This window comes from Mytilus edulis, chromosome 8, assembly GCF_963676685.1.
Source record: "Mytilus edulis chromosome 8, xbMytEdul2.2, whole genome shotgun sequence".
Classification (NCBI taxonomy): Eukaryota; Metazoa; Mollusca; class Bivalvia; order Mytilida; family Mytilidae; genus Mytilus; species Mytilus edulis.
Window position 1 is genome coordinate 56,421,269 of NC_092351.1, and position 12,121 is coordinate 56,433,389.

Consider the following 12,121-nt stretch of genomic DNA (forward strand, 5'->3'; position numbering starts at 1 on the left):
AACAGCTTAATTTTGTTATCTAACATATAGATGTGTAAATCTGAATCAAAAATAGCTATAAAAGGAAATGTTGTGCTAATTGACAGAAATAGGATCTGTTCATCCTTCTGGCGCACCATAGATCACCCCCGACTTTAGTGGGTGTTGTAAAGTCTTTAATTTTCTGTCTTGTGTTTAGTTTACTGCTGTTTGTCCCTTAATCGTTTTCCGGTTTTTGCAATGTATTGTCATTTTATTTTCGACTATGCGATTAAGTATATCTTTGTTATCAACGCTGATCATTTGTCAAAAGAGACGTTAATGATTTTTAACAGGGGACATAAAATAATACATTAGTTACCCTTCTTGAGCACATGAGACCACCCCCGGGTTTTTGTTGGATTTCGTGTTTCCTTGTCCTGAGTTTTTAATATTGTGTTGATGAATTAATATTTGTCCATTGATCTTTTTTAATTTTCTTGTCATGGCGTTGTCAGTTTAACTAATAATTTTCGACTTTGAGTTTGAAAGTCCCTTTGGTATCTTTTGCCAGTTTTACCATAAGACACAATGACTATTTTCCACAAGAGAAATTTATCATTTATAACAGAAGTCATACATGTTATACCTCATGAACAGGGGGGTTGTACTTAGTCTTTAGCTTTCTATGTGGTGTCTTGTATTTATTATTTGTTTGGTTTTTTTTTAAGCCATGGCGTTGTCAATTTATTTTCGATGCATGAGTTTGAATGTCCCTTTGGTATCTCTCGGTCCTCTTTTACATTATTTACCACTGTAAACATCACTTAAATACCACAGGATACATTATTGATTTTAATAAGAAGACATACATAATAAACCACTGCATAAAACACATTAGTAACCAGGATATATATTATCATTAACCACAGAGGAAATAAGTTATTCAACACAGGAGTCTTACATTATACAGTCCTTTTCAAGCTGACTATGCAGTATGAACTTTGCGCATTGTTGAAGGTCGTACGGTAACCAATAGTTGTTAATTTTTGTGTCATTTTGGACTCTTGTGAATTAAGATTCTTCTCATTGGTAATCATACCACATCTTCTTTATATATATATATATATATTGTTTACCACAGCCCAAAATTCAAAACTTAAGTTCTCTAACAAATAAATATTTGGATAAGATCAGCATTTCATATTTATTTGTTATGTTTATCAAATTTTTATTATATAGGAAATCAATTACTTAATGATTCATTTCCTGTTTTTCTGTTGTTTACTCATGATCATTATAAATAGCTGTGAAAATATGAATTTAATATAGCTGTTGTGCTAATTCGTTGCATTGGTATATGTCTTATACAAAATATGTCATTGTTGTGACGAATTACTGACCTTTGAATTTTAAAAATGTCCAATTTCAGGTTATGTGTACAATACTTTATTTTTTAAACCATTTAGGATAGAATATGGTATTTGAATAAGAAAAAAACAACCTTTTTTTGGTTTCGCATGTACACAACAATATGTTCTGCTTGAGTAGCTGTCGTTACACTAAGTGCATATATTGTAGATTCATTATTACGTCGGATGCCAATTGTCATGGATTTGTATTAACAGGCAAACCCCGAGTTAAAATATTCAACGAATAACAAATCATGTATAGGTGTGCATGCATGCTTCGTCAAAACTAAGAAATTAAACTTTCCCTAATCCAAGAAAATTAGTACCAACGAAAAAAATGAATCCACAGTAGTTTGAAATTTCGAGAGTATGTTCTTGCTCATACATATGATTCCTTATCTTATTTTTGAAATTACTTTTTATCCTTCACCATGTTCATATGAGCGTTTAACGTTTTCATTAGATTATAACTTTTAATTGGAGATTAATTTCACCAAATGAGTAATAAAGTATTTATCACATTGGGCATACATTCTACAACACAGGATTTTAAGTTATTGCTTATAAGAGGATGTAAACTACAAAACCACGAGAAACATAAAACATTGCCCATAGAATGCATTAATTATTTACTCATGGACGAATAATTTATATACCAAGGGAAACATAGTTATTTCTCATGTTTGATATATAATGTTTACCACAACAGTCAAATACAGTGTGCCACATGTAGAGCCGGATCTGCTCTCGAGTACCTGAGATCACCCAAAGTTTTTGTTAGGGTCGTGTTGCTCAGTCTTTAGTTTTCTGTATATTGTTGTGTGTACTTTTATTAGACTGTTGGTATTTTCCTTTTTTAGACATGAGGTCGTATTTTCGACTAAGGAGGTTGAATGTTCCTCGCTTCACTTTTACACATATTGTTAACAAATAAAGTCAATGGTAATGAAAAACACAGCTAATGTACATGTGTAGTATATATTATATAATTCTATACAACACATGGTTAGATACTAATCTTAATTATACATACTATAGTTTGAACCGGATAAATAAATAATAAATAAAAAAAGATAAACATTTTTGCGCCTGTACCAAATCAGGAGACTCAGGCCTTTGTTAGTCTTGTATAATTTTAAATTTTAGTTTCTTGTGTATAATTCTGAGTTCAGTATAACGTCCAGCATCACTGATCTAGTATACATATTTGTTGAGGGGCCATCTGAAGGACTCCTTCGGGTGCGGGAGTTTCTCAATGCATTAAAGACCCATTGCTGGCCTTATGCTGTTGTCTACTCTATGGTCGAGTTGTAACAATTGTCTCTTTGACTTATTCCCCATTTCCATTCTCAATTTTACTACATATAATTATAAGAAAATAACTTATGCATTCTCGTAATTTGGTTTTAATGTTATGATGTCTTGACAGTTGTGGTAGATTTATGCACTTCTCACTCTAAAATTGTTTGCTTTTGGAAGGAACCCCTCATTTCATGTTTAAGATCATATTCCTATTCAAAATAATGCATTATATAAATTAAACAACTCATGAGATTTGATTAAATATCGAGTTTTTCAACATACCATTGGCTTGCATATAACAACCAACTGTGCCCCTGTACTCTTTGTCTTTTTATACCCCATGCAACGAAGTTGCGGAGGGTGTAATGTTTTTGACCCGTCCGTCCGTCAGTCCGTCCGTCCGTCCGTCCGTCCACCCGTCAGTCCGTCAGTCCTGTTTCTTGTCATCGCAACTCCTCTCAAACCACACAACAGAATTTCACGAAACCTTTTCAGATAATAAGGACATACTATGTAGTTGTGCATATCGACGGAAAATTGCGATTCAATTTTTTTTCTAGGAGTTACGCCCCTTTGAACTTATTTACTTTAATGTACTACTGCAACAGTTTGTCATCGCAACTCCTCTCAAACCACACAACAGAATTTCACGAAACCTTTTCAGATAATAAGGACATACTATGTAGTTGAGCATATCGACGGGAAATTGTGATTCAATTTTTTTTCTAGGAGTTACGCCCCTTTGAACTTATTTACTTTAATGTACTACTGCAACAGTTTGTCATCGCAACTCCTCTCAAACCACACAACAGAATTTCACGAAACCTTTTCAGATAATAAGGACATACTATGTAGTTGTGCATATCGACAGGAAATTGCGATTCATTTTTTTTCTAGGAGTTACGCCCCTTTGAACTTATTTACTTTAATGTACTACTGCAACAGTTTGTCATCGCAACTCCTCTCAAACCACACAACAGAATTTCACGAAACCTTTTCAGATAATAAGGACATACTATGTAGTTGAGCATATCGACGGGAAATTGTGATTCAATTTTTTTTCTAGGAGTTACGCCCCTTTGAACTTATTTACTTAAATGTACTACTGCAACAGTTTGTCATCGCAACTCCTCTCAAACCACACAACAGAATTTCACGAAACCTTTTCAGATAATAAGGACATACTATGTAGTTGTGCATATCGACGGGAAATTGCGATTCAATTTTTTTTCTAGGAGTTACGCCCCTTTGAACTTATTTACTTTAATGTACTACTGCAACAGTTTGTCATCGCAACTCCTCTCAAACCACACAACAGAATTTCACGAAACCTTTTCAGATAATAAGGACATACTATGTAGTTGTGCATATCGATGGGAAATTGTGATTCAATTTATTTTTCTAGGAGTTGCGCCCCTTTGAACTTATTTACTTTAATGTACTACTGCAACACGGAAATTACGGTTCAATTTTTTTCTAGGAGTTATGCCCCTTTGAACTTATTTCTTCAATGTACTTCTGCAACAGTTTGTCATCTCAACTCCTCTGAAAACACACAACAGAATTTCATGAAATTTTATAGATAATAAGGACATACTATGTATATTGACAGGAAATTATTATTCAATATTTTTTCTTATACAATTTTTTTTCTTATACTTATTTAATTTCTCCAATGACAATGTGGGGACATGGGGTATGTGAGCGTGCTCACTAAGGTTCTTTAATTCTTTATACTTATGATTGATATTTTATTTATAGACATACAATTAAGATAAGATGGATTATCTCTTAACTTCAATAATCGCTATGTAGATACATAACTTAATGTTGAATTATTCATATGACTGCATTTATCTAAAAAAGATTTTTTCAGGAATTCTGGATTGAACCGTTTAATTCGTGTATAATCGAGAATAGCAATTTAATGCATAGGAACTTCGATAATTCGGGGTTTGATTTATCGCTCTGGGGGAATGTTTACCTTATTTTTCACAATCCACACAAAAACACAACCCAAAACCCCAACCATTCCTACTCCAACCCCCATCCATCACCTCTCATAGTGTATAAGTATTTTCCAAAATTGGTTAATCGAAAAAAAATATGATAATTTGACCTTTTGTTAGATAAAATTTGTTTTCCCTATTTATTGTATTATAAGATGTATTTTGTCATACAGCTTTTGGTGAAAAAATGTAAATCATCTCCTGCAAATAAAAATCTGCATTGTCTTTCAAATTTTCCTAATGGCTTAGAGTGACCTATTTTTGTCTGTTACGTCAAATCATGTCACATTTGTCTGAGGATTTTTTTCCACATGTTTTTTTTTTTTTGAATTTTTTATAAATGGTACAGGTGTACAAATACTGATTCTATATTTTAATCATTGCATCTGGTATCTTATAGTGAAACATATTACCTCATTTAGAGCATAGTATAAAAGCATAACTATAATGTTTAGTGTGCTTTTTAGCATCCAAATAGTAAACAGTTTGTTTATGGCATTGTAAAAATTCGTGTGTTATTTGCTAACTAGGATACAAGTAAGCTTGATAAACTTTGTTTTATTGTAGAATTCCATATATAAAGGTGGTGGACGGTGCGCAATTCGTGTAACTCTCAGAAAATTAAAAGTAATTCATATGTTCTCTTTTAAACAGTTAAGAAGTATTATTTTTTATTATTGTAATTCGTTTATTCATTTTAGATCATTTGTTTTATTTATATTGGTGTACCATAATCAATCGATTGTTCTGCTGGTCAAATTGAGAATATTTATTTGAACTTTTCCTCTGCGAATTCATTTTCTCTTTAAACAACTAGTTTCAACTATTGAAATTCAAATTGATGCAACAGTATTTTAAACAAACGAAAATTATACTTACACAGATATTGAAGCAATCGTATTGATTCCAAAAGGAAGTACATTGATAAATGTGATAGTGTAAGCGTCTCCCCCATCATTCACCCTCAAATCCATGTTCAGTGCATATGTCTCGAACAGGAATAGGACATAATCGGTAAATATTATATTGTGTCTGTTTGTTTTGTTCATGCATCGGTGTCAAGATAATGGAATTTATGCGACTGTCATATAAGCGAGTGATTTAGATAGCTATAAAACCAGGTTCAATCCACCGTTTTCTACATAAGAAAATGCATTTACCAAATAAGGATTATGACAGTTGTTATCCATTCGTTTAATTTGTATGAGCTTTTGATTTTGCCATTTGATTAGGAACTTTACTTTTTTTATTTTTCTTGGAGTTCAGTATTTTTGTGATTTAACGTTTTTTTAGAAGTCTTGTATCTAGGACCGAAAGACTTGTAAAGTAAGAAACATAACGTATCAATCAACCATTCTAATATGACGTGATTTTTTTTCGCTTCATGAATAAACCCATGCTCTAAATCCAATAATTTGTTTTTGCATATGCGTATATTGACTACTGCGGAATAATGAATTTTATCAAATTGGCATACATTTAATATATTTCATTAACTTGAAAGACTTTCAAACTCTTAAAGGATGAACATGTTGTTACGTATTTATTTATTATGACTGTAATGTGTTGCAGTGTGAAATTGACATATTTGACCTAGATACGACAGCCGTTCATGCTGGCTGTTCAAAAACTCCTCCCTTTGAAAAATCATAGTGCAGTTGTTTGTTTCTTTACAACCAAAAACGGAGGTTCATGGAAGAGACTACACAATCGTTTTATCCTTATACACATCGGACATAGAAATTACCTAAATTTTCCTAATCAGAATCGAAATAATTGGAGCAAGTTATACTTTATTGTAGTTTAAACATGGGTAGGCATAATATTCGTATTATTTTAGCCCTACCCATCGCGCGGGCAAATAAATGATCACGAATATAATGCCTACCCATGTTAAAACTACAATAAATGTAGGTTGCATCAATTATTTCTTAAATTTGCATCGGTGACTGTAAAACGCATATTATATCGGTTTCAGTCATTTATGCCCTATTCTGTTTTGAACAGGTTTTTGTGTAGGAATAATCCCTGATAAAGCACAAACGTCTAATCTTGAACGAGCTTTACGATTTATTGAGAAATTTAAACGCTAAAGAAGTGATAGGATGGTAAATTAAAACGACAATAGGCAACCGCTATTTAAGATTAGAAGATAATCATATTAATCGATGTTCAAGTTTTAAATTCTACAAGAAAGAGAAAAATCATGGCAACGCAGAAAACCTAAGAAAATCGCATTCATTTTTAAAGGTTAACACAGGCTTATCCTCGATTGCTAGAGATTTTATATTAGCTTATAAATCAAGTGACGTCATATACAAAGCAGGTGAGAAAAGCGACCTTTTAAATGAAGAAACACATACGTATAATAAGAAATATATCTTAAATACAATGCATTATTGCCTGAGAATCGAAGCCTGGTACATTTCTCTGAAGTTTTGATTCCTTTGCCCCGACTTGTTCAGTAAAATGGGAGCTGGATTTACAAAAGATGACGAAAATGACAGAACTGGTGCTTTATTTCAGGCAATACGGCGAGATCGATTCCAGCTGGCTACAGATCTCATTTCAAAAGGTGCGGGAGTCAACTGTATAAACTATTTCGGCAATACACCACTAATAGAAACATGTCGGAGCCACAGGGCATCAACCAGAACAGGGAATGCTGTTGAGTCTGACCGAGAGCGTTTTGTCACCTTTCTTATCAACAATGATTGTGACAAGACCAAGTATGACATATATGGATGGACAGCTCTTATGTATGCCGAAAAAAATGGCCATGACACCATCATCGACATATTAGAGAAAAAAGAACAGGAACTGAGAAATGACGGTAAATATTTTAAGTTGGATGAATTTTTTAATATTTTTAAAGGAAAATGTTTTGAAAAATTCTTTGATTTAATGTTTTGCTTGCTTGAATTTTCCAATTTGGTTTTCATATGTTCTCTTGTTTTAAATCTTTATTCATTTTGATACTAAAAGAAACGCGCTTTGTACAACTCCAAGTATTGTTTGGAAAAACTAAGTATTGTTTTATCTTTATAAATTTAGATGGCATCACAAATGCATTATCTGGTTCACTTTTGTAATGAAATAATTAGTTTAGAGTTAAAATGATATATTTTTAACTGCAATCATGATTTAAATTTGGAAATTGAAAGACTTTAATTCATAAGAACATATTTTGCTGATAAATTAATTAAACTTAAAGGTTACGCCGTATAAACAGTTTTTCTTCGGAACTAATGACTCAATCACAAATTAAAGTAAAAAGATACAAATAGTATAATTGGTTTTTTTTCTTCAGATTCAACCGATAACAAAGCTGGCAACAATAGTGAATAAGTGACCAACTGTGTAGTACACAAATAACTGGAATACTGCAATATATAATATTTTCTCAGCAGAAATACATTTTTTAAATAGCTCAAATACCACTATTTTATTTTAACCGCATCTTATAATCAACTGCAACCATTCGGCAATGTTTGTTTTGAATTGATTGCATTAAACATATATAATTAATCGTTATCGACAGAAAAAAAACTTATATTAAGTTTATATATGATCTTTTATGCTATGCACTTACAGGTAATCCTAACATCATTCAACACCGAGAGGTTATTTACTTTTTGAGAGAAAAAAAGTACCAAAATACTATCTTATTTTTTTTGATAAAGCATATTTAACAAAATATTTTTTAGGAAAAATAACGTGTTTTTTATGGTATATTTTCCAAATATTGACAGTAACGACTCTGTACATCATTATGCCACACAAATTTATCAATAAAAAAAAACTTACCTGTTATAATGATGTTATTAGTTTGCTGTACGTAATCGGTAATTAGCATTTTGCTGAGGTGGACATATTACCCGAGGGCAATTACTTGAACATCTCTATAACAGTTGGCCATAATTGTCCTTTTTCATTACTTATTGTTAATTTTCTTTTTCTTTTTTGGACGGTAATGTTCCTTCTGCCTATTATTATGATGTTTATATTTCACAACTTGTTCGCTATGCCCGTCTTAGTACCTTTTTTTTTATTTCAATGAACAGTTATTACATAATAAATTTTGGGATTTCGTTACAACATCTCAATTCAAACTTTTATTAAATTCTTCAATAGATCAAAACTATGCTTAAAAAGTTTGGCTGTAGGTGTATAATTCTTATTAAAAACAGACTATCACATCCTATATTGTTTATCATATTCTAACATTTAGATACGATCCAATGGTCTTTAACTAAACTAGTATTTACAGGTCATTAATTTAACACCGTAGTGAAATACATAAACACTTTCTTTATCGGTACTAACAATACTTTTTTTGATAAATTAAAGCATAGCTAATTATATATTGCTTCATATACCATTGTACAGTTAAGTGCACTCGTTGATCCTACATCCTGTCGATACTGTTTACTCATAGCATAGTTCTGCACAAAGTCATGCGTTTCTTGGACTGTTTATGACGTCTACACAAAGTCCGTTGAATGTGTACTGATTGATATTTTAGTCTGGGAAGACATGATTACTTACAAGTTGGAATTGGCATATTGTTTCTATGTCAGCTTGTTTATTTGTGCTTCATCATTCAGTGTTCGTTTTCTTTTTGAAAAATCCCTGTTAAATGAGTTCGAACAATTTCTTATTGATATGTACATAAGAAAGGTCGTCGAGAGAGGGAGTAGCCTCGTGTGAAAAGCATATTCTCTGTAGAACCAGGTACATGTCCTTCTTCTTTCTGACGACTGCTTTAAAAACGGTTTGATCAAATATGTATACAGCATTTGGGTTTTCAAATGTATTGATTTAGACTTTATTTAATAACACATATTACTAATACTAAAATACTGAGTAACAATTGATTTTTCTGAACAAAGTATTCTTTGGAGAAAGTATTTTTTTCTTATTTCGAGTTAGGATACACAACTTAGATAGTGCGTTGATATTGTACTTGTAATGCAATACATTGTATTTCTACTTTAGTTTGTTCAAGAATGTCTCTATGCCATGAACTATTTTAGTCCAGCAAATTATGAAGATGCATACTATATTATTTGTCAAGAACTGTATTACTGTATGCAAGAATGTTAATTAATAGATCTTTATCATGTTAATCGTCAATGTGCTAGTATAGAAATGCATTAATTTCATTGACTTTAAAACAATATGTAATGAACTGTTGAAAACAAACACTCCAGTAAATTTTAAGATGAAACAATATCATTTGTCAATGAATTTCATTTCTGCATGTATGGTTTTTTTTTCTGTAGAATTATGAAGCAATCATTTACCTCAAATCGAACATAAAAACTTTACAGGAAAGTGCAGAAACTATAATGTAGCATTATAGTGGGATGTGAATGTTAAACTATCATCAAGTTATTCCACCCTACCATATTTTGAAGCATTAAATCATTTCCAAAAGCAAATGTTCTTTCTTTATTGTATTGATGCAAACATTATGATATCTGTTTAAAGAAAACAACTTGCTCTAATACCAGCATTTATGTGAGTATACACTTAATTAGAAGACATTAGATTCCACAGCTTGATATAATTGCCACGTGCACTATGGTTAAACAATATACTGTGATTACAAAAACAATAAGAGTATTAGTGCAGACAAATCGGTAAACAGACACCTTAGTTATAGTGATAACTTTTACAGTGGATTCATTAATTATCGTTGAATACCAATCTTCGTCGATTTCGCATGTACAGGAAAACTAAGAATTTAGATGTTCAACAAATTACAATTGTTTAATAGCAATAAACACAGAATTTACCAAAACAATGAAATCAAATATCCACGAAGAGGCAAGTTTTCTTCAATCCACGAAAATAGGTTCCCACGAAAATTAAGGAATCCACAGTAAAAAAAAATACATCTTGTCCTGAATAAAGTCTTACAACATTTACATGCATATAAGAAAATGCCTGCAAACTAGAGATAGAATGGAGAATGGACAAATAAAAATGGAAATAAAGATATATGTTATGATTTTCAAAAAGACAACTTGGGCAATATGCGCAATTGTTTCTCCGTAGGCGGTTATGGTAACGTTTCCTTCTGTAGCTCAGTCCGTATCGTAAAGTTTGATATGTATGAAGCCTCGTTTCGAATCTGAGACATTTTCACATATGTGAGTAAATGTCCGGGATACGAAGTGTGATTCATTTGTTTCAGTAAATTGGCATACCCCGAAAATACTTTCGTGATGCGGTTCTTCGTGGTTAAAAATCACATTTTTTCACACAATAAGTTCTTTGAAAATTTAATACTTTGAATACATTTAAATGTGACCTACCGAATTACACTATTTACCGGATCTTTTATCACATAAGCAACACGACGGGTGCCACATGTGGAGCAGGATCTGCTGACCCTTCAGGAGCATCTAAGATCACCTCCAGTGTTGGTGGGGTTCGTGTTGTTCTCTAATTTCGTATGTTGTGTCATGTGTACTATTGTTTGTCTATTTGTCTTTTTCATTTTTAGTCATGGCGTTGTCAGTTTATTTTCGATTTTTGAGTTTGACTGTCTCTCTAGTATATTTCGTTCCTCGTTCCGTTTAACACATTTATTCCATGGTCCTCTTTTTTCAAAATCAACACAAATGGTAAAAATCAGTCGCTTGTATAAAAAAAACATGTCTTATATCTCTACAAAGAGATCTTTTGTATTCCTCAATTGCAGGCGCAATAAAGATATTAACCCAACTATCCAAAAGAAATCTTATAACGTAACACCAATCAACTATAGACAATCGTACGTTACATTGTCCGTCGTTTAACAATTTTGTGGAACCATCGTGCAGGTGATTTTTTTTTTTTGCTGGGACCGGACGTTTTATTCATAGGAAAATCCCAAGTCAAGGGTATGACAGTTGTCGTCCATTCATTTTGTGTGTTTGTGCTTTTCATATTGTCATTTGATAAGGGACGTTCCGTTTTGAATTGTCATCGGAGTTTGGATTTTTTGTTGGTATTTTTCTCATATAAATGGGTTTTTTATATCCATATCCAAATCTTACTTTGATAAACGAGAAATTGGTCATCATGGCTAGATCACACTACCGTGTTGTTTTTTCTTAGGACTTTTTTTTCATATTACTACCAATGTAAACTCGCCTTTTCCATGCTTTTTTTTTTTTTTTTTTTTGTATTTCGTTTGTACATGTCATTCTCTGTACTTGATTGCTTTAATTTATAGAATATAGTATTGTTGTTATTTATGCTGGCATGAAAATTGTCCAGGTTACTTTTGGTCTCTTATTCTCTCCTCGTCAACTTTCGAACATATTTTTCAATAATATTTGCTAATTTGAAAATTCTTTGTTTGAATTAGATACTCATTGGGCATTTTCAAATATGTACCTCGAGCTTTATAACACTGCAGATATCAGCAATAACACATTGATTTAT

General features: G+C 31.9%; 1 protein-coding gene across 1 annotated transcript; it reads left to right on the plus strand.

Moving 5' to 3' along the window:
• The first annotated feature begins 6,747 nt into the window (after window positions 1-6,747).
• LOC139485925 (putative ankyrin repeat domain-containing protein 19) lies at window positions 6,748-10,117 on the plus strand. The gene is made up of 2 exons (XM_071270596.1): window positions 6,748-7,514; window positions 7,992-10,117. The coding sequence occupies exons 1-2, from the start codon at window positions 7,151-7,153 to the stop codon at window positions 8,027-8,029; spliced, it is 402 nt and encodes a 133-aa protein (XP_071126697.1). The 5' UTR covers window positions 6,748-7,150; the 3' UTR covers window positions 8,030-10,117.
• The last annotated feature ends 2,004 nt before the right edge of the window (window positions 10,118-12,121 follow it).